Raw genomic sequence first — 22,718 nt, 5'->3', positions numbered from 1 at the left:
AACCAATTTCTTTGAGGGACAGGTAGCCAATGGAGATCAGCAAGTGAATAAAAGGTATGACAATATTTCACAAATTAGCAAATGTTTTGCATGTCTGATTTTCATCAACCTCACCCCCATTCATTATTACACTAAACGAAGTACACAACACAAAAATATAAAACGCAACATGTGAAGTGTTGGACCCATGTTTCATGAGCTGAAATAAAAGATCCCAGAAAATGTCCACACGCACAAAAGCTTCTTTCTCTCAAATTTTGTGAACAAATGTGTTTACATCCCTGTTTGTGAGCATTTCTCCTTTTCCAAGATAACCCATCCATCTGACAGGTGTGGCAAGAAGCTGATTAAAAAGCATAATCATTACACAGGTGCACCTTGTGCTGGGGGCAATAAATGGACACTCTAAAATGTGCCGTTTTGTCACACAATGCAGTGCCACAGATGTCTCATGTTTTGAGGGAGCGTGCAATTGGTATGCTGGCTGCAGGAGTGTCCACCAGAACTGCTGCCAGAAAATGTCATGTTAATTTCTCTACCCAAAGTAGTTGTTTTAGAGAATTTGGCAGTACGTCCAAACGGCCTTTCAACCATAGACCACGTGTAACTACACCATTCCAGGCCCTCCACATCTGGCTTCTTAACCTACAGGATCGTCTGAGGGGGGGAGGAGGGGGGATTAAAATAAGATTCAAATAATCAAAGCCTGATGATTAATTAGCTCATTATTTGAATCAACTGTGTCAACCCTTTTGGTCGACAGGACCATGTTTGGGAAACATTGCTTTAAAGGTTTGAGCGAGACGTTATCCCACTGACATTCTGAGAACATTCTAGGAACTTTAAAACATGATGTTATCCTCGGGACGGTAAGAGGACGTTCAGTACAGATGCCGGTTTGGTCTCAGTATAATGTTATAATGTTATTATATATTTTGATGTTCATTAGGGAACATCATGTTCCTATTTGTGTCTGACATGACATTATCCGTGGGACATTCAATGACTACAAGGAGACGTTTCATGACGGTCAATGGGATGTCATATGATGCTCCCAAGGGAACGCTCTTTTGGAGGCCTTTGTGTAATTCCCTGTAAGTCACGTCAGGACATTTTTAGGATGTTCTCAGGACTTTCATTTTACTAGTCAATAGGATGTCGCATGAAGGACCCAAGGGAATGTCTCTGGGGAACTATTGTCTAGTTCACTGTAAGTTACCAGAACGTCACTGAGGACAATATCAGGACTTTTTTAGGACGTTCTCAGGACTTTCATTTTACTAGTCATTAGGACGTTGTGGGATGGTCCCAATGGAAAGTCCCTGCAACCAAAAATGAATCTTTAGAACGTCTCCAGAACATCACAAAATAGTATTCTAAAGAGGTTAGGATGTGGCATAGCATGAAGAGCAGGATGTTATGAGTTCAAATCCCAGGTGAGGACATGTTTGAATAATAATTACTGTATAAATGAACATGCACAATGTAATCATGTATGTCAAATATGTGAGTTGAAAACAGTGTATGGTAAAAGCACTGTGTATGGGGGTGAGGTCCCTAACATTGTCAAAAGACAAGGGGTTGTGACTGCACCAGTAGTTTACAGATCAGGAACTTGATGGGCTTGGCGACAGTAACAAGTGATGTGTAATGAAACTAGGATATACATGCCTTGGGTAAACATGGATAACGTTTCTTTGCAACAAAAAATGTGAACAAGACAAAACATCCAGAGGAATCGTGACACAATGTCCTAAAAACTTAGTTTTGAACTGTGACTATCGGACCAAGGCCTTCAGAGGGAACAAAAATATTTCGATAGCCTACGTTGAATCAAACTTTAAAAATCTAGAAATGAACAGACAACATAACATCACTTAATGGGCTGAAATCTGAAGGGAATGGCCAGCAGAGATAGGTGGGATGGGATGAGAGAAACCGAGAGTTGGAATCTGGAACTGGAGATGAGTGAGAGTGAAGTTGCTGAGTGAGTGGTAAAATGACGGTAAAAATATAAAACTAAATAAAGACACTAAAAAGGAAGGTTGTTGGTTGGGAGCAAAGGGTGCTGAATTGGTGGCCGTGAGGTTCCTGGTTCAGTTCTCCGAGTTGGCTGGCAAGGGGATTTGTCGATGTGCCCCTGAGCAGGATGCTTGACCCTGCTCGCTCTGGATGGGAGGATCTGCTCGATGACTAAAATGTAATGCAAATGTTGAGCAGCTTCACTGCAGGTGGATTGTATATTTTAAAAGTCAATAAAAATATGGAAAATGAAAACACCTGCTGCTGCAGCAGCCGTCGCCAGTGTCACACTACTACAACACACACTAGCAACTAGTGTGGTAAGATTACAGTTTGCTCTTGCCACTGATTCTTTGCTCTTGCACTCTCAGTAGTGATGTGCCTAGACATGTCACTTTTTTTTTTAAATGCTTCCACCCATTGCAAGTCCAAATGTGGTTGGTTCATTCCACAATCCCGCTCTAACACAATTGAATGGCAGGGAAAGTCAGTTGCACAACTTTATACCTTACTGGCTCGAATCAGCAACCTTTCGGTTACCCAGCTTCTGAAGACATAGACAATGGCTGGCTGAGCGAGCTAGATATTTTTTTACCCAGAGACCAACAAAGAAAAATCCTGATTGGATATTTCCTCTTCAGTATTAACCATGCTCTTTCCAAACTGAACAAAACTAACTGAAGAGATACAATTGAAAGATCATTAAAACTATCGGAAAAATCTCAAAAGTAATCAGGGAAGCCCCTGGGATAAACTGGGAACTAGACAAGATCTCAAGACCACTTTAGGCGACCATTTGTTGACGTTCCGGGAACATCCTAATGACACATTTTTGCCAGCAGAATATAATTTTTCACCCCAATTCTGAAAACTGTAGAAAACCAGAACTTTCCTAGAAAAGAGCCTTGAGGAACATCATACCTAAAGGGAATTGGGTTCCCTTTCATTAAACAGTATAAATTCACATTACATAATTTCACAAATAGTTTCATCTTTACTCATTCATTTTATACAACAATTAGATACAAGCCGCATAACTGAGACTCTTGTATAAACAGAGTTATGGTAATGTGGCTGTATTGTGTATCATGAGTTTCACAAACATTAAACGAAATGGACCGGTCGTAGCTGGATTCTTCCCTGACCGTGTACACCTTCTCCAAAACATGTACATTGTTCAGTTCTCAAGTTCTATGCTGGAGAAGAGGTTCCTTTGTTCTCCTTTGTTCTCCAGTAATTTACGACCTGAGATAACAGCAGCCTGGGTGTAGGCGAGAGATAGAGGGGGAAGACACGCTATTCCCAAAGAAGGCCACGTCATGACAGCTGTATTTTGTAACAAAGTACACTGATGCATCACGAGGCCCTCCCCTTCGTAAAACAAGTTCTCTCTGTCAAGTCGTCCGGCCCCAATACCTGCATCTTTCAGGACCTGAGCGCTGTAGCCCTAATTCAAGAAGCGATTCTCCAATTGTAGTCTGTTTCCTGATCGCAAAATCTGCGGACTCTTTGGAATTGGCCATATGGAATATTCTCTTTTAGCCTTTGGGGTGAAAGCAGTCTGCCCTCAGAATGGTATTCCCATCTGTAGGCTTCCTAAAGATTGATTTGTAATTTTTACTGATGTCAAGGTCCATAAAATGAGTGATCCTTGCTGTACTCCATAGTTAGTGTGATGTTAGGGTTAATGTTGTTAAGGTATTGGTGGAAGGAAATAAGTTAATCTTCGAAGCCAGACCAGGCAAACCCCACCATATAATCCGGTAAAATAACTGGTTTTTAGAAGGATCCAAAATTAAGACATTTTCCCATTTACGTAAGTACAAACCAGCATAAGGGCTGTATCAAGATTCCATGGCATATCCTTTGACTTGTTTAAAAATACAGTCCTGAAAGACAAAGATGTTATTATTAAGGGTCCATTCAGTCAGTGAGACAATGAATTATGTGGGAGGCATTTCAGTCTCAGGCTGGGTACTCAAGAAATGGTGCATAGCTGGCAATCCTTGTTCATGTTCAATGGTGATGTATAGAGACTCCACACCCACGGTGACTAAAAAGGAAGCTGTACCTATGTTGTTTAATTAACACCTGTGGTATCTTAAAGATAGGCTGGGAGTGACGGCAGAACAGGCTTATTAAAGTAATCAATGTACTTGGAAATGGGTTCTGTCAGACTTTCATTACCACCAATGACTGGTTTTTCTGGGGAGGGTTTCAAGATTCTTGTGGACTTTTGGTAGAAGATAAAAAGAAGTCATACGCAGACTGTCATTGAAAATACATTTGAACTCATTGTCTGACATGTAGCCATTCTCTCTCATACTGTAGCGTCACCTTTGTCTGCTTTTTTAACCACAATCCGTCCATTTTTGGATAATGATTCAACTGCATCCCTCTCTGTCTTAGAAAGATTACATTGTGTTTGGTTAGAGTACATTTAGCTCTCAAACAGATTATCCACACCAAAATTCACCTTCTTGGTAAATGCATTTAGTGTGACATTCTGGACAATGGGAAAAAAGGTGGACTTGGGCTTAAAATGTGTTTTTGAGGGCACAGAAACTGCCTGACCTGAAACACTGGTGTCTGTAGTTGGAGAGATGTTTTGCTTGTACCAGGCCTTCAGATGTAGATTCCTGTAGAAACTGAATAGGTCAATCTTTGCATTTAATTAATTAGTTGTGTATGTGTTGGCAAAGGACAGTACTATGGAATAGATGGCTCTCCTGTTGTTGGCACTTTGCCCAGTCATATTCAAGGTTGGAACAACCTTTCTAGGGATTCTGATGCTTCTAGCTATGAGTTGCATTTTTGATAAGATTGTAGCGGTATTTATTAGAGAGGTGTAAAAGTAAAGATTTTGTTCGGGCGCCAGGCAAGTACTAATCATGCCGAAAGGAAAAGAGCAGAAATGAGAGTACCACTACCACACCCACAGACATCAGCAGAAGAGACTGTCTAGAGTGTAGCCTGTTTGCCAGATTGAGCCAATTGAGAGAAAAAAGAAGAAACCATATAAAACCCACGTCACAGCACAGGGGAACCCCACCATTAATACCTCATACAATAATAATAATAATAATAATAATAATGGCAGAGCAATTGAACGGCAACTTCATAGAAACAATTTACATGAAAGAACCAAGTCATCAAGAGAGAATTTGCAATAATTTGTATTACCTTCCAGTGGAGGAGTGCAGAAGGTATGAATGTGGGGGGTGTTCATAGACAAAACAAAGGCCTTCAAATGTCCACAATCTTCTCTGCCACATGTCATTAGTACACCCCACCTCAATCCCGTTCAAATACAATACACAACTTGAAAGCAACCTCCCTTTTAACTAAAATGTCAACCCAAATACTTCTGGCAGGGCAATAATAGTCCAGCGATAATGAACATCAACGGGAAGTGCATTTGAAAAATAGAAAGTTTGCCAGCAGTGTACAGCAGTGGAACGATAGAGGGAAAAGAAAGAGAGCGAAAGAGAGATATTTGCTGTTGACTTCAGGCTTGCAGTTGTACTGTCTGACCATCTGATGGTTTGTATGTCAAAGCTTCGCATCAATGTTGCTACTAATCCATGCAATCCATAACTGGTGCAGTCCCAAACGATAACACGACCTAGAGCGGTCATACCGATGATTAAGTTAAACACTTTATAAACTAAACACGCTGAAAACAAACAGACTACTGCAGCATAGCACACACAATCAAACTGTCGCACCAACCAATAGCTCCCACCCAGAGAGCTGAAAGAGCTGTCTTTTATCTCCACCTTCCTTACTGCTGATGCGCTCTTAAAGTGGCAGCGCACGGTGAAGGATCCGTGCAGGATTTCGCAACAATATATGTACAGAGCTAAAGTCTATGAACAGCATTCTCACATAGGTGTTGGTTTTGTCCAGGTGGGTCAGGGCTGAGTGTAAAGCTGTGGAGATGGCGTCCTCTGTAGACCTGTTCGGTGGGTAGGCAAACTGGTGGAGATCCAGTGTTGGAGAGAGGCAGGACAACTTGCAGACTTGTTTACGTGTTGCTGTGCGTTTTGTTGCCAACCTTACTTTGCTACCTGACAACTTTACGGTTTTTACTTTTTAATTACCGTTTATATTTTTGTTTTTTCCCAAAACTTTTTTTTTTCCATTGAACTTTTTCACTCTGCACGCTTTATCTGGACATGGTTCGTCAGGACCTCCAACAGCCGAAGCTAAGTAGTAACATTAACATGATGCCTTCTAATTGCAGTCGCTGTACTCATAATATACAGGAGAATGATCGCCTTACAGCGAAGATAGCTGTGCTACAAGCCCAGCTTCAGACGCAATCGTTAGGCAAGGGTAATTTCAGTGTAGGAAAGGATGAAACAGCGTCTGTGCCACCAGTAAGTACAGATAGTAACGTTAGTATAAATCCCCTCGCAAGGTCCCTGCAGCCGGACAACTTTCTCACGGTTTCTGGAGGGAAATGCTGTAGGAACGCTCAACCGGTGTCGCTCATTCAGCCGACAGAAACTTTCAACCGGTTTTCCCCATTAAGCAAGGAGGCGGGGTCAGAGGCCGAGCCTTCTCTTGTCTCTACTCCTCCCGTTACAGGGTCTGAGACGCCGAAGCTTCCCACCATTAGCTCTGACAAATTGAAAACTCTAGTCATTGGCGACTCCATTACCCGCAGTGTTAGACTTAAAACGAATCATCCAGCGATCATACACTGTTTACCTGGGGGCAGGGCTACCGACATTAAGGCTAATCTGAAGATGGTGCTGGCTAAAGCTAAAACTGGCGAGTGTAGAGAGTATAGAGATATTGTTATCCACGTCGGCACCAACGATGTTAGGATGAAACAGTCAGAGATCACCAAGCGCAACATAGCTTCTGCGTGTAAATCAGCTAGAAAGATGTGTCAGCATCAAGTAATTGTCTCTGGCCGCGTCCCAGTTCGGGGGAGTGATGAGCTCTACAGCAGAGTCCCTGGTCCCCTCCCAGTTAGGGGGAGTGATGAGCTCTACAGCAGAGTCTCTGGTCCCCCCCAGTTAGGGGGAGTGATGAGCTCTACAGCAGAGTCTCTGGTCCCCTCACAGTTAGGGGGAGTGATGAGCTCTACAGCAGAGTCTCTGGTCCCCTCCCAGTTCGGGGGAGTGATGAGCTCTTCAGCAGGGTCTCACAACTCAATCGCTGGTTGAAAACTGTTTTCCGCCCCTCCCAAAAGATAGAATTTGTAGATAATTGGCCTTATTTCTGGGACTCACCCACAAACAGGACCAAGCCTGACCTGCTGAGGAGTGACAGACTCCATCCTAGCTGGAAAGGTGCTCTCATCTTATCTACCAACATAGACAGGGCTCTAACTCCTCTAGCTCCACAATGAAATAGGGTGCAGGCCAGGCAGCAGGCTGTTAGCCAGCCTGCCAGCATAGTGGAGTCTGCCACGAGCACAGTCAGTGTAGTCAGCTCAGCTATCCCCATTGAGACCGTGTCTGTGCCTCGACCTAGGTTGGGAAAAACTAAACATGGCGGTGTTCGCCTTAGCAATCTCACTAGGATAAAGACCTCCTCCATTCCTGTCATTATTGAAAGAGATCATGATACCTCACATCTCAAAATAAGGCTACTTAATGTTAGATCCCTTACTTCAAAGGCAATTATAGTCAATTAACTAATCACTGATCATAATCTTGATGTGATTGACGTGACTGAAACATGGCTTAAGCCTGATGCATTTACTGTGTTAAATGAGGCCTCACCTCCTGGCTACACTAGTGACCATATCCCCCGTGCATCCCGCAAAGGCGGAGGTGTTGCTAACATTTACGATAGCAAATTTCAATTTACAAAAACAAAAAGACGTTTTCGTCTTTTGAGCTTCTAGTCATGAAATCTATGCAGCCTACTCAATCACTTTTTATAGCCACTGTTTACAGGCCTCCTGGGCCATATACAGCGTTCCTCATTGAGTTCCCTGAATTCCTATCGGACCTTGTAGTCATAGCAGATAATATTCTAATCTTTGGTGACTTTAATATTCACATGGAAAAGTCCACAGACCCACTCCAAAAGGCTTTCGGAGCCATCATCGACCATCATGTCTCTGGACCTACTCACTGTCATAGTCATACTCCGGACCTAGTTTTGTCCCATGGAATAAATGTTGTGGATCTTAATGTTTTTCCTCATAATCCTGGACTATCGGACCACCATTTAATTACGTTTGCAATTGCAACAAATAATCTGCTCAGACCCCAACCAAGGAACATCAAAAGTCGTGCTATAAATTCACAGACAACACAAAGATTCCTTGATGTCGTTCCAGACTTCCTCTGTCTACCCAAGGACGCCAGAGGACAAAAATCAGTTAACCACCTAACTGAGGAACTCAATTTAACCTTGCGCAATACCCTAGATGCAGTTGCACCCCTAAAAACTAAAAACATTTCTCATAAGGAACTAGCTTCCTGGTATACAGAACATACCCAAGCTCTGAAGCAAGCTTCCAAAAAATTGGAACGGAAATGGCACCATACCAAACTGGAAGTCTTCCGACTAGCTTGGAAAGACAGTACCGTGCAGTATCGAAGAGCCTTTACTGCTGCTCGATCATCCTATTTTTCAAACTTAATTGAGGAAAATAAGAACAATCCGAAATTCCTTTTTGATACTGTCGCAAAGCTAACTAAAAAGCAGCATTCCCCAAGAGAGGATGGCTTTCACTTTAGCAGCAATAAATTCATGAACTTCTTTGAGGAAAAGATCATGATTATTAGAAAGCAAATTATGGACTCCCCTTTAAATCTGTGTATTCCTTCAAAGCTCAGTTGTCCTGAGTCTGCACAACTCTGCCAGGACCTAGGATCAAGAGAGACACTCAAGTGTTTTAGTACTATATCTCTTGACACAATGATGAAAATAATCATGGCCTCTAAATCTTCAAGCTGCATACTGGACCCTATTCCAACTAAACTACTGAAAGAGCTGCTTCCTGTGCTTGGCCCTCCTATGTTGAGCATAATTAACGGCTCTCTATCCACCGGATGTGTACCAAACTCACTAAAAGTGGCAGTAATAAAGCCTCTCTTGAAAAAGCCAAACCTTGACCCAGAAAATATTTTAAAAACTATCGGCCTATATCGAATCTTCCATTCCTCTCAAAAAAAAAGCTGTTGCGCAGCAACTCACTGCCTTCCTGAAGACAAACAATGTATACGAAATGCTTCAGTCTGGTTTTAGACCCCATCATAGCACTGAGACTGCACTTGTGAAGGTGGTAAATGACCTTTTAATGGCATCAGACCGAGGCTCTGCATCTGTCCTCGTGCTCCTAGACCTTAGTGCTGCTTTTGATATCATCGATCACCACATTCTTTTGGAGAGATTGGAAACCCAAATTAGTCTACACGGACAAGTTCTGGTCTGGTTTAGATCTTAGCTGTCGGAAAGATATCAATTTGTCTCTGTGAATGGTTTGTCCTCTGACAAATCAACTGTAAATTTCGGTGTTCCTCAAGGTTCCATTTTAGGACCACTATATTGTTTTCACTATATATTTGACCTCTTGGGGATGTCATTCGGAAACATAATGTTAACTTTCACTGCTATGCGGATAACACACAGCTGTACATTTCAATGAAACATGGTGAAGCCCCAAAATTGCCATTGCTAGAAGCATGTGTTTCAGACATAAGGAAGTGGATGGCTGCAAACGTTCTACTTTTAAACTTAGACAAAACAGAGATGCTTGTTCTAGGTCCCAATAAACAAAGAGATCTTCTGTTGAATCTGACAATTAATTTTAATGGTTGTACAGTCGTCTCAAATAAAACTGTGAAGGACCTCGGCATTACTCTGGACCCTGATCTCTCTTTGGAAGAACATATCAAGACTGTTTCAATGACAGCTTTTTTCAATCTACGTAAACATTGCAAAAATCAGAAACTTTCTGTCCAAAAATTATGCAGAAAAATTAATCCATGCTTTTGTCACTTCTAGGTTAGACTACTGCAATGCTCTACTTTCCGGCTACCCGGATAAAGCACTAAATAAACTTCAGTTAGTGCTAAATACGGCTGCTAGAATCCTGGCTAGAACCAAAAAATGTATCATTTTACTCCAGTGCTAGCCTCCCTACACTGGCTTCCTGTCAAGGCAAGGGCAGATTTCAAGGTTTTACTGCTAACTTACAAAGCATTACGTGGGTTTGCTCCTACCTATCTCTCTGATTTGGTCCTGCCATACATACCTACACGTACGCTACGGTCACAAGACGCAGGCCTCCTAATTGTCCCTAGAATTTCTAAGCAAACAGCTGGAGGCAGGGCTTTCTCCTATAGAGCTCCATTTTTATGGAATGGTCTGCCTACCCATATAAGAGACTCAAACTCGGTCTCAACCTTTAACTCTTTACTGAAGACTCATCTCTTCAGTGGGTCATATGATTGAGTGTAGTCTGGTCCAGGAGTGTGAAGGTGAACGGAAAGGCTCTGGAGCAACGAACCGCCCTTGCTGTCTCTGCCTGGCCGGTTCCCCTCTTTCCACTGGGATTCTCTGCCTCTAACCCTATTACAGGGGCTGAGTCACTGGCTTAATAGGGCTCTTTCATACTGTCCCTAGGAGGGGTGCGTCACTTGAGTGGGTTGAGTCACTGATGTGATCTTCCTGTCTGGGTTGGCGCCCCCCCTTGGGTTGTGCCATGGCGGAGATCTTTGTGGGCTATACTCAGCCTTGTCTCAGGGTGGTAATTTGGTGGTTGAAGATATCCCTCTAGTGGTGTGTGGGCTGTGCTTTGGCAAACTGGGTGGGGTTAAATCCTTCCTGTTTGGCCCTGTCCGGGGGTGTCATTGGATGGGGCCACAGTGTCTCCTGACCCCTCCTGTCTCAGCCTCCAGTATTTATGCTGCAGTAGTTTGTGTTGGGGGGCTAGGGTCAGTTTGTTATATCTGGAGTACTTCTCCTGTCCTATCCGGTGTCCTGTGTGAATTTAAGTATGCTCTCTCTAATTCTCTCTTTCTTTCTCTCTATCGGAGGACCTGAGCCCTAGGACCATGCCTCAGGACTACCTGACATGATGACTCCTTGCTGTCACCAGTCCACCTGGCCGTGCTGCTGCTCCAGTTTCAACTGTTCTGCCTGTGATTATTATTATGAACATTTGAACATCTTGGCCATGTTCTGTTGTAATCTCTCCCCCCCCCCCACATAGCCTGGTTCCTCTCTAGGTTTCTTCCTAGGTTTTGGCCTTTCTAGGGAGTTTTTCCTAGCCACCGTGCTTCTAAAATCAAATCAAATCAAAATCAAATCAAATTTATTTGTCACAGCAGATGTTAATGCGAGTGTAGCGAAATGCTTGTGCTTCTAGTTCCGACAATGCAGTAATAACCAACAAGTAATCTAACTAACAATTCCTAAACTACTGTCTTATACACAGTGTAAGGGGATAAAGAATATGTACATAAGGATATATGAATGAGTGATGGTACAGAGCAGCATAGGCAAGATACAGTAGATGGTATCGAGTACAGTATATACATATGAGATGAGTATGTAAACAAAGTGGCATAGTTAAAGTGGCTAGTGATACATGTATTACATAAGGATGCAGTCGATGATATAGAGTACAGTATATACGTATGCATATGAGAAGAATAATGTAGGGTAAATAACATTATATAAGGTAGCATTGTTTAAAGTGGCTAGTGATATATTTACTTTGGCTAGTGATATATATATATTTATTTCCCATCAATTCCCATTATTAAAGTGGCTGGAGTTGAGTCAGTGTCAGTGTGTTGGCAGCAGCCACTCAATGTTAGTGGTGGCTGTTTAACAGTCTGATGGCCTTGAGATAGAAGCTGTTTTTCAGTCTCTCGGTCCCAGCTTTGATGCACCTGTACTGACCTCGCCTTCTGGATGATAGCGGGGTGAACAGGCAGTGGCTCGGGTGGTTGATGTCCTTGATGATCTTTATGGCCTTCCTGTAACATCGGGTGGTGTAGGTGTCCTGGAGGGCAGGTAGTTTGCCCCCGGTGATGCGTTGTGCAGACCTCACTACCCTCTGGAGAGCCTTACGGTTGAGGGCGGAGCAGTTGCCGTACCAGGCGGTGATACAGCCCGCCAGGATGCTCTCGATTGTGCATCTGTAGAAGTTTGTGAGTGCTTTTGGTGACAAGCCGAATTTCTTCAGCCTCCTGAGGTTGAAGAGGCGCTGCTGCGCCTTCTTCACGATGCTGTCTGTGTGAGTGGACCAATTCAGTTTGTCTGTGATGTGTATGCCGAGGAACTTAAAACTTGCTACTCTCTCCACTACTGTTCCATCGATGTGGATAGGAGGGTGTTCCCTCTGCTGTTTCTTGAAGTCCACAATCATCTCCTTAGTTTTGTTGACGTTGAGTGTGAGGTTATTTTCCTGACACCACACTCCGAGGGCCCTCACCTCCTCCCTGTAGGCCGTCTCGTCGTTGTTGGTAATCAAGTCTACCACTGTTGTGTCATCCGCAAACTTGATGATTGAGTTGGAGGCGTGCGTGGCCACGCAGTCGTGGGTGAACAGGGAGTACAGGAGAGGGCTCAGAACGCACCCTTGTGGGGCCCCAGTGTTGAGGATCAGCGGGGAGGAGATGTTGTTACCTACCCTCACCACCTGGGGGCGGCCCGTCAGGAAGTCCAGTACCCAGTTGCACAGGGCGGGGTCGAGACCCAGGGTCTCGAGGTTGATGACGAGCTTGGAGGGTACTATGGTGTTGAATGCCGAGCTGTAGTCGATGAACAGCATTCTCACATAGGTATTCCTGTTGTCCAGATGGGTTAGGGCAGTGTGCAGTGTGGTTGAGATTGCATCGTTTGTGGACCTATTTGGGCGGTAAGCAAATTAGAGTGGGTCTAGGGTGTCAGGTAGTGTGGAGGTGATATGGTCCTTGACTAGTCTCTCCTTGACTACACCTGCATTGCTTGCTGTTTGGGGTTTTAGGCTGGGTTTCTGTACAGCACTTTGAGATATCAGCTGTTGTATGAAGGGCTATATAAATACATTTGATTTGATTTGTTTAAGGTAGCCCAAAACAAGTATTTTCAAAGCACTTCATTATCGTGGGGGTGAGTGCAACAGGTTGGAAGTCATTCAGGCTTGATGCGGTCGACTGCTTCGGCACTGGCACAATGGTTGCGGTCTTAACGCACGTGGGGACAACCATCTCGGCCCATGACGGGTTGAAATGTCTGTGAAGACCTCGGCCAGCTGCCCAGCACATGCTCTGAACACACGACCGGGGACGCCAACAGGACCACCAGCCTTGTGGGCATTCACCCTGCTCAGTGCAGGCAACACATCTGCGATGGATAGAGGGGGAGCTCAGCTTTGATGGCTGGATCTGTGTTGTCCCGGTCAAAGTGAGCATAGAACCTGTTTAACTCATCTGAGATGGAGATGTCGCTGGCTGTGGGAGTAGGGTTTTTTGGCCGGTAGTCTGTGGTGGCTTGGATGCCCTGCCACATGTGTCGAGGGTCGGAGTTGTTGTTAAAGTGCTCCTCAATACGCAGTTTGTGGTCATGTTTACATCTTGAGGCCTTTTTTTGCGTGTCTTTACCTCTCTGTTCATACAAGGCTTCTGGTGTGGGATGGTCTTTTTTAGCTTATGGGTGGTGACATTGTTGATGTGGATGTAATCCAGAATGGAAGAAGCATATGTTTCGATGTCCGTATGGGAGACAAGGATGGCCTGAGTGGCAAACAATCTCCAATCTGTATGTTGAAAATGTTGACCCCTCTGGCCACACTTTGACTGTCCTCACTGATGGTTTCACGTGTTTAATGAGGGGTAAATACTTGGGGAGTAGGAACACTGAAAGGTGATCAGACTGTCCCGGGTGGAGGAGTGGAATGGCTTTGTAAGCCTCTGGAATGTTTGTATAGCATTAGCATCCAGAGGTAGAGTGCCTTGCGAAAGTATTCGGCCCCCTTGAACTTTGCGACCTTTTGCCACATTTCAGGCTTCAAATATAGATATAAAACTGTATTTTTTTGTGAAGAATCAACAACAAGTGGGACACAATCATGAAGTGGAACGACATTTATTGGATATTTCAAACTTTTTTAACAAATCAAAAACTGAAAAATTGGGCGTTCCACTTTTCTCATTTTTTTCCTGTCCGCCATCTCACCCATACCTCATGCCCACACCGACAGCCTTCAATGACCCAAAGACAAAAATGTGTCACAAGCAAACTTCCTACAGATGTAGGATCTTCATTTGATCACCCTGTTGCAGGAGAACTTTCCTGTGTTGCAGGAAATGTCGAATTTGTAATGTATTTGAAGTTTAAAAAGACTTCTGAAGTTTGTAATTTCCACTTAGAAATTTCTGACTTGATTTCCTCTGACGGAAATTGTATCAACCCTTACAAAATTTCCATTAATTAAAATCCACATAATTATTCACATTTCCTGTTGCGGCAAACTGGCTCAAATTAAGATCCTACATTTATAGTTCAACTGACGGGCCATCAGCTCATATCAGCTAGTCAACTCAGCCAGGGAAACACAAATGAATGTTTTTCACACCTTCCATTAATGTGACATATGTGACTTGCCGTCAAATCTTCCCTCGGAGAGGAGGCCATTCCCCAAACTATTTTAATCAACTTTGATATTGCATTTTGTCTCTGTTGTTCATTTGGTTAAGACTTCACTTGTTTGAACTAATTTTGAACAGTGATTGGAAACCTTAGGTCTGCTAGAAACCTTAATAAGTGCTCTTATTTGATTATATATAGATCCCCAAAAATGTGTGTGTTATTTGTTTGTTTTAAAATCATTCTCTTTCATGTTCCATTGCACTCCATTCCCGTAGGCTACCTCACTATTCAATCTGGAATCAGGGGTAGACGTAACATAGTTAATGTAAATCAGTCTCCCTCCATTTAGTACGATATGTTACTAATTACAACTTGTAACGTTTCATAGCAACCAACCAACTACCCACCCTCCTTAAATTTTTGCCCTAAGTAACCTTTTGTCTTATGTAACCATACCAAACATAACATAAATTATTGTACAAATTTGTTGACTGAATTTACATTTACCATGTTACGTCTAGTTTGAGACCAGGCTGCACTTTTCTCAATTTCATCGACATCTAATATTATAAACCTATATGTTAAATTAGCTTTGATAGGCTACAGTAGGCTATAGTTTAGGTGTAGCATACAGCTGCATTTCTAATACACTTGACACCTGTATGTCATAGTGGAGACCAATATCTATCTTGTTATTAAGCTATATAAAAGAACGGTTATTGATATGTATGATTAGTAAATTCTATGTATTTTTGCAGTGATTGGACCTAGGTCTACAGTAGCAGTAGTACATTTACTAATACAATTCATTCTTTAGCGTTTGAGCGAGAGCGAGAGGGAGAGAGGAGGATTTTGATAGAAGGACCTGGTGCGAAATAGCTTGCCCCGGATCAAAAGGCTATCCAATTATCTTTAATCATAACAAGTAAAAGCCAAGTATTGACAAGTCATGATAAAAACAGATCTCATGAGGTTGGAAATTCTGTGAACTACACCAGTCCATGTAATGAGTTTTGGAAAAACGTATATTCACACATGCTAAAATCTCTTAACACCATGGCCATTGTCCTCCTTCGTCCCGATCAGTTCAGCAGCAATCTTCTCCAAACCTGTGCACAGGAGCCTCGTTTTTGGAATTACTTTATATATTTGAATGTCTTATTAAAATTTTTACACTTAAGGTATTGTAATCTATATTCATAAGACAATTGTCGTTTCATGATTTCAAGATCCAATATCAAACAAGGTATTTGCCGACGGAGCAGCCAGAGGAACTGCCCTTCCCTACCTTCAGGCTATGATCAAACCTTACATACACCCCAACCCGAGCACTCCATTCTGACACCTTTGGTCTCTTGGCCCTCCCAACTCTGAACTAACATATGGATAACACATCATTGGGAATGAGATGGACTGTTGATCACAGATACCGTAAAAAAAAAGTAGGGGCGTGGATCATAAAACCAGTCAGTATCTGGTGTGACCTCCATTTGCTTCATGCAGCACGATACATGTCCTCCGCATCGTGTTGATCAGGCTGTTGATTGTGGGCTGTGGAATGTTGTCACATTCCTCTTCAATGGCTGTGTGAAGTTGCTGGATATTGGCGGGAACTGGAACACGCTGTCGTACATGTAAATCCAGAGCATCCCAAACGTGCTCAATGGGTGACATGTCTGGTGAGTATGTAGGCCATGGAAGAACTGGGGCATTTTCAGCTTCCAGGAATTGTGTACAGATCCTTGCGACATGGGGCCATGCATTATCATGCTGAAACATGTAATAGCAGCAGATGAGTGGCACAACAAAGTATCTCTGCGCATTCAAATTGCCATTGATAAAATACAATTGCGCTCGTTGTCCGTAGCTTATGCCTGCCCATACCATAACCACACCTGCACCATGGGGCACTGTTCACAACGTTGACATCAGCAAACCACTCACCCACACGACCCCGTATAAATGGTCTGCGGTGGTGAGGCCTGTTTAAAGTACTGCCAAATTCTCTAAAATGGAGGCGGCTTATGATAGAGAAATGAGCATAAAATTCTCTGGCAACAGCTTTGGTGGACATTCCTGCAGTCAGCATGCCTATTGCACGCTCCCTCAAAACTTGAGACATCTGTGGAATTGTGTTGTGTGACAAAACTGCACATTTTGGTGGCCTTTTATTGTGTCCGGCACAAGGTTCACCTGTGTAGTGATCATGCTGTTTAATCAGCTTCTTGACAAGCCACACCTGTCAGGTGTATGGATTATCTTGGCAAAGGAGAAACTCTCACTAACCGTAAACAAACTTATGACCCAAATTTGAGAGAATGAATCTTTTGTGCGTATGGACAATTTCTGGGATCTTCTATTTCAGCTCATGAAACATTTCAGGGATCTTTTATTTTTGCTCATGAAACGTGGGACCTACATGTTGCGTTCATATTTTTGTTCAGTATACTGTAGTTACTTGACCAATAAAAAAAGAGTTCCAAACCTCTCTGCCAATAACAGCTAGTTTTCAGTTTCCCCCTCCTCAATCAGACCACTCCTAGACACTCAAAAAAGATTCTTGCTTGTGAAATTGTTTCCTTGCTAAGAAGCCATTTTTGTTTGGTTTCAATTAAAGTGGTAAAAAATAATCACAGTAAGGTATTTAAGTTGTTACCCATAAATGTTTTGATATTGAGAGAAAAATGGCTGCATTGGACATTTAAGTGAAAATAGCTGTTCATAGGTCTACTCTATACACTGTACATATACTTTTCTTATCTTGGACTTAAGACATTTGGTCAATTGTTATCTTAGGCCTAGGACTGATTTTAAGTACTAATTTTAACATTGATCTATTTCTATGGGCACAAGCACTGTTTATGACACAAACTGTTCACACCTCTCTTGTTGGCGGAGAGAATTTTGCAAGTTTAATGATTATTTCCTGCCATTCTACACATTTTGTCATCGGGTACAAAGAAAATGTTGCAATTTTAAATCAAATGTTCTTGCAATTCCATACATTTTGCCATGTCTTATGTGTATTCATGTGATATTTGTGTGACTAAACAATTACGACGATATCTATGGACAAAAAATAAATGCAAAAACATTAGCTGACATGGGCTAGTTGATCTGTACATTTCTGACAAGTTGTAAATAGCTCTCTAAGGTATGCAATGACTAACAAAACAAGAGGAACTGCTGATGCACTACCCAGTTTTTTTTGGGGGGGGGGGTAGTGCCGACACCTTGTGCGGGAACCACTCACTTAGAATGTTATGCTGTAAGCGGTTCTCTATGTTAAAACGAACACAGCTCACAAGCTTTTCATCTCAGGGAAATTATCATTGGATAGTGGTATTAAACAACACCTGCGCTTAAATGACCGTGTGAACATATATTTAAGAATTAAGCAGAAACAGACGGGCCAGGAAGTTAGGGCAAATGCCGGATGGGCTGATCCATCTTTAGCTCAGTGACCGGTCCAAAAACGATGTAACCATAGTTACATGACGGATGCCGGATGGGCTGATCCATCTTTAGCTCAGTGACTGGTCCAAAAACTATGTAACCATAGAGGTAGATAGAGGACTGTAGTGCCCAAAAGCCAGTTTTAGCATGGGCTGCGGCATTGAGGACTTTCACCATTTTGAAGTAGTAACTGGGGGATCAGCCCATGAATTATACTTATGAGCAAACTTTCCATAACTGTCCAGGTGGCAGTATGCACCCTTCCAGTTTGTTTGAAAACTTGTAGAAGTAGTAGAAGAAAATGGACTACTTCAAAATGGAGAATGCCTCAATGGTGCTTCCAGTGCTCTCGCAGATGCCATAATGGGACAGATATACTGATGATCTAAGTCTATAGATCTTTCACTACTAGAGGAATACTTTACTGCCCATTTGTGGAAGCATAACTTATTGGAACCTTACATCATTTTGCCCTTTCCCCAACCCCCCTGAAACACACATACAGTACATATCCACTGACATTCTAGAAGAAATAGGGTCAGAGCCACAGCAGCATCCCTGACTTGACTTTACTACAGTGCTTTACAGTACTATGACAGTAAAATACATTTACAGAAATAAAATGCAATACAAACAATTATGTTGATGATAAAATAACAAATGTACAGTATAAGCATTCAGTTCTGGCAGCTCACATCTTGACAGATATTCTTGTCAGTCCTGGGATTCAAATCAGTAACCCTGGACCTGCTGCTGTACCATCTAAAGTCATAATTGGTTCCAGGTTAGGTTCAGATTTCTGATCTCCTTGGTCCTAATCCCTACAACAGTGGTGGGAACAGAACATAGCCACAGGAAGTAGGGGTGCTGAGGGTGATGCAGCACCCCCTGAAAAATCTGAATTAATAACAAATATTAATATTTTTGGCTAACTTTTTCTCTCACAAAAGTAGCACACTAGGCCTTTACTAATCCTGCATTAGCGGACCAATATAGCCTTCTGTAGTGCGGGCATAGAATATCTTTCCCCCATGGCTATGGAACAGAATAAACTGTACAGGTATCTCTGGTTATTGTAAACAACAGATAAAATGATGGCTGTAGAGAAGTTGATGAAAGTGATCAAGTGGGGAGAACATGTATTAAAAGCCTACTTTCGTGACTCCTTTGAGGCTTTCAAGCAAATAAGTCATATTTTGACGTATGAAAACACAACTAACACAAAAGGTGAAACAACTGGACTTGCTATGATACATATACCATGCAGGTTGCTCAGTGCACTTTCAACACAGAAGAGTTTAACAATTGCTAAGTGAGAGAAAATGGTTATGGGATTAAAATTAAAATGGCTTACAAATGGAGACATGCCGGTCATAAGCCATCACTGACAGAATAAGTAAGCACTCATAACATGTACATTGCAGAAAAAACCTGCAATATACAGCCTTCGTGAGAGATTCCCTTTATTTCTGCCTCATGGCAAAATGTGTAGAACTGCAGGAAATTAACTTGAAAACTGCAACAAAAAATTTAAAAATTCAAGAAGAGAAATGTTTTAGGAAGATTGGCAGTGACATAGCTGTCCTGAGTGGGAGGGCCAAGCATCCAGATCTGGCAGAATGGTTTGGGATGTAGGGTCTTCCCAAAGATCCCACTCAGCATCTGTTTGAGCATAGTCTGGAGGTAGGGAGGGCAGCTCTCCTTGATGCTCTGTAATTATGCAACTAACTCGCTAATATGACACAAAACATTCTCAGTTACAATACATGATAAACTTGATGCGATTTTTACAGTCAACTATAGCAACTATAAGTAAGAAAACACATCATTTTAAATTACACAAAGGAACTCTCAGGTTATGTTTCAGGGTTAAGGCCTAGTACCTTGTTACAAGCATGCCTGATTTTAACCATCCTAACACCATACATTAAAGGATTGAAAATTGGTGGACATATCAGAAAATAAACAAATAAAATAGTGCGAAGTATAGGTGAAAGATCTGCAGTTTCATATCTGCCTTGTAGAATCACAAATAACCAGCCAAATAAGAAGTTCAGCATAGAGGCTATATGTGGTGTACAGGTGTTAAATGCTTTCTGTTTCATCTCTTTAGAAGACTTTAAACATATCTGTAGAATTCTTACATATGAGTATATGGTAGGAAATATAGTACAAGAAATATAAAGCACAGTGACAACAAGACCCCATATGTTATTCAGCATAGTATTTGAACAGGCAAGCTTGACTACTGAGTAGTTGTCACAATACAGTCTGTCTAGAACGTTACCACAAAATTGCAGTCGCAAACTCAGGGAGATAATGATGGCGATGAGAAAAAAAGAAGACAAGCACGACAGCAGAATTAAGCCACAAATGGTTTTAGGTGTCATAATATTGTTATACTGTAGAGGATAACAAATAGAGATGTACCTGTCATAGGACATAACTGCTAAATTACTAAATTCTGTTAGAGCACATGTGTACAACACATAAATCTGGAGATAACAATAAAGAAGGGAAATATAATGTGTGTCAGACAGCAAGTAAAACATGAGAGCAGGAAACAAACCAGTGCTCCCATACAACTGATTAACAAACAAAGCACATAGAAACACATACATGGGTTCATGAAGGCTTCTTTCAATGCAGATAACTCCAATAAGTAAAGCATTGACAAGAATGATGACAAAATATATTACAGTTACTACAGCAAAGTAGCAATACTTCAATTGTCCGATATCACCGTATGCAGCAAGCCTGAAGACCTTAAAGTGAGTAGAGTTTTCCATGGTCCTGGGAGTTGTTAAATATGCGCTGTCAATGTTTGAAGAAGAGGAGCAAATCCTGCTACTTTAGCTTTCATATAAGTTAAATTGATGAAATCACAAAGAACAGACAACCTAAATGGATACTTCCTTGAGTTGTTGATTGAGTAATAGATTTCCCCACATATACAGTATACTCACCAATATAGACAGCTTTTCATTCTCCTGATAACAGAATTCAAGCAATATTATTATTTTTATCCTGCACTCATGTAACTTTACAATTAAATTCAAAAATAATACATTGATTCCATGTATTCTAAATCCAAAATGAAGACTGCTCATTTCTAATCCATGATGACCTCCTTAAACTCAGCTCCTCACTTGATTCTTATACTTGTGAGATAAAATTAAAAAAATTAAAAAGAAGCCTGCCATGGTGTGATATGCAAATGATTACCAATACCTGGGGACACCTGGGGATAATTAGATATTTTCAGAGTCAAGGAAACCATATAGAGAAAAACAGATACCATTTTGTATCACATGCCCTCCAGGGTGTTCAAATGCCTTTTTTAAATGAAAAATCCACCCAAAACGCTCATTCTTATCGTTTAAATAACACTAATATGTGTCAACAATATGTTTTTGTTTATTTTATTTTTTATTTCACCTTTATTTAACCAGGTAGGCTAGTTGAGAACAAGTTCTCATTTGCAACTGCGACCTGGCCAAGATAAAGCATAGCAGTGTGAAGAGACAACAACACAGAGTTACACATGGAGTAAACAATAAACAAGTCAATAACATAGTAGAAAAAAAGAATGAGAAAAAATAATCTATATACATTGTGTGCAAAAGGCATGAGGAGGTAGGCAATAAATAGGCCATAGGAGTGAGATGTGGGATGTCCCAGGAGGCGGTTATGATATCGTTTAGTACCTTGAGCGTGGCTGAGGTGCACCGTGACCGGCTCGGAAACCGGATTGCACAGCGGAGAAGGTATGGTGGGATTCGAGATGGTCAGTGATCTGTTGGATAGGCAGGGCAGGATGGATATAGGTCTGTAACAGTTTGGGTCCAGGGTGTCTCCCCCTTTGAAGAGGGGGATGACCGCGGCAGCTTTCCAATCCTTGGGGATCTCAGATGATACGAAGGAGAGGTTGAACTGGCTAGTAATAGGGGTTGCGACAATGGCGACGGACAGTTTCAGAAATAGAGGGTCCAGATTGTCTAGCCCAGCTGATTTGTATGGGTCCAGGATTTGCAGCTCTTTCAGAACATCTGCTATCTGGATTTGGGTAAAGGAGAAGCTGGCGAGGCGTGGGCGAGTAGCTGCGTGGAGGGTGGAGCTGTTGGCCGATGTTGGAGTAGCCAGGAGGAATGCATGGCCAGCCGTTGAGAAATGCTTGTTGAAGTTTCGATTATCACGGATTTATCGGTGGTGAACGTGTTACCTAGCCCCTAGCCTCGGTGCTGTGGGCAGCTGGGAGGAGGTGCTCTTGTTCTCCATGGACTTTACAGTGTCCCAGAACTTTTTGGAATTAGAGCTACAGGATGCAAATTTCTGCTTGAAAAAGCTGGCCTTTGCTTTCCTGACTGACTGCGTGTATTGGTTCCTGACTTCCCTGAACAGTTGCATATCGCGGGGACTATTCGATGCTATTGCAGTGTGCCACAGGATGTTTTTGTGCTGGTCGAGGGCAGTCAGGTCTGGGGTGAACCAAGGGCTATATCTGTTCTTAGTTCTGCATTTTTTGAACAGAGCATGCTTGTCTAAGATGGTGAGGAAGTTACTTTTAAAGAATGACCAGGCACCCTCAACTGACGGGATGAGGTCAATATCCTTTCAGGATACGCAGGCCAGGTCGATTAGAAAGGCCTGCTCGCAGAAGTGTTTTAGGGAGCGTTTGAAAG

The 22,718-nt window shown here is 42.2% G+C and overlaps 1 protein-coding gene across 1 annotated transcript; it reads right to left on the bottom strand.

Annotated features, from left to right (window-relative positions):
* Positions 1-13,317: 13,317 nt before the first annotated feature.
* LOC135545032 (olfactory receptor 11A1-like) lies at positions 13,318-20,825 on the bottom strand. Its single transcript, XM_064972690.1, has 3 exons — positions 19,947-20,825; positions 17,326-17,346; positions 13,318-13,491 (listed from the first exon to the last, which is right to left on the bottom strand). The coding sequence occupies exons 1-3, from the start codon at positions 20,823-20,825 to the stop codon at positions 13,318-13,320; spliced, it is 1,074 nt and encodes a 357-aa protein (XP_064828762.1).
* Between the last annotated feature and the right edge of the window lie 1,893 nt (positions 20,826-22,718).

This window comes from Oncorhynchus masou, chromosome 9 (assembly GCF_036934945.1).
Source record: "Oncorhynchus masou masou isolate Uvic2021 chromosome 9, UVic_Omas_1.1, whole genome shotgun sequence".
Lineage (NCBI taxonomy): Eukaryota > Metazoa > Chordata > Actinopteri > Salmoniformes > Salmonidae > Oncorhynchus > Oncorhynchus masou.
The sequence above is the reverse complement of the archived record's forward strand: the minus strand, read 5'-3'. Positions and strand labels throughout refer to the sequence as shown.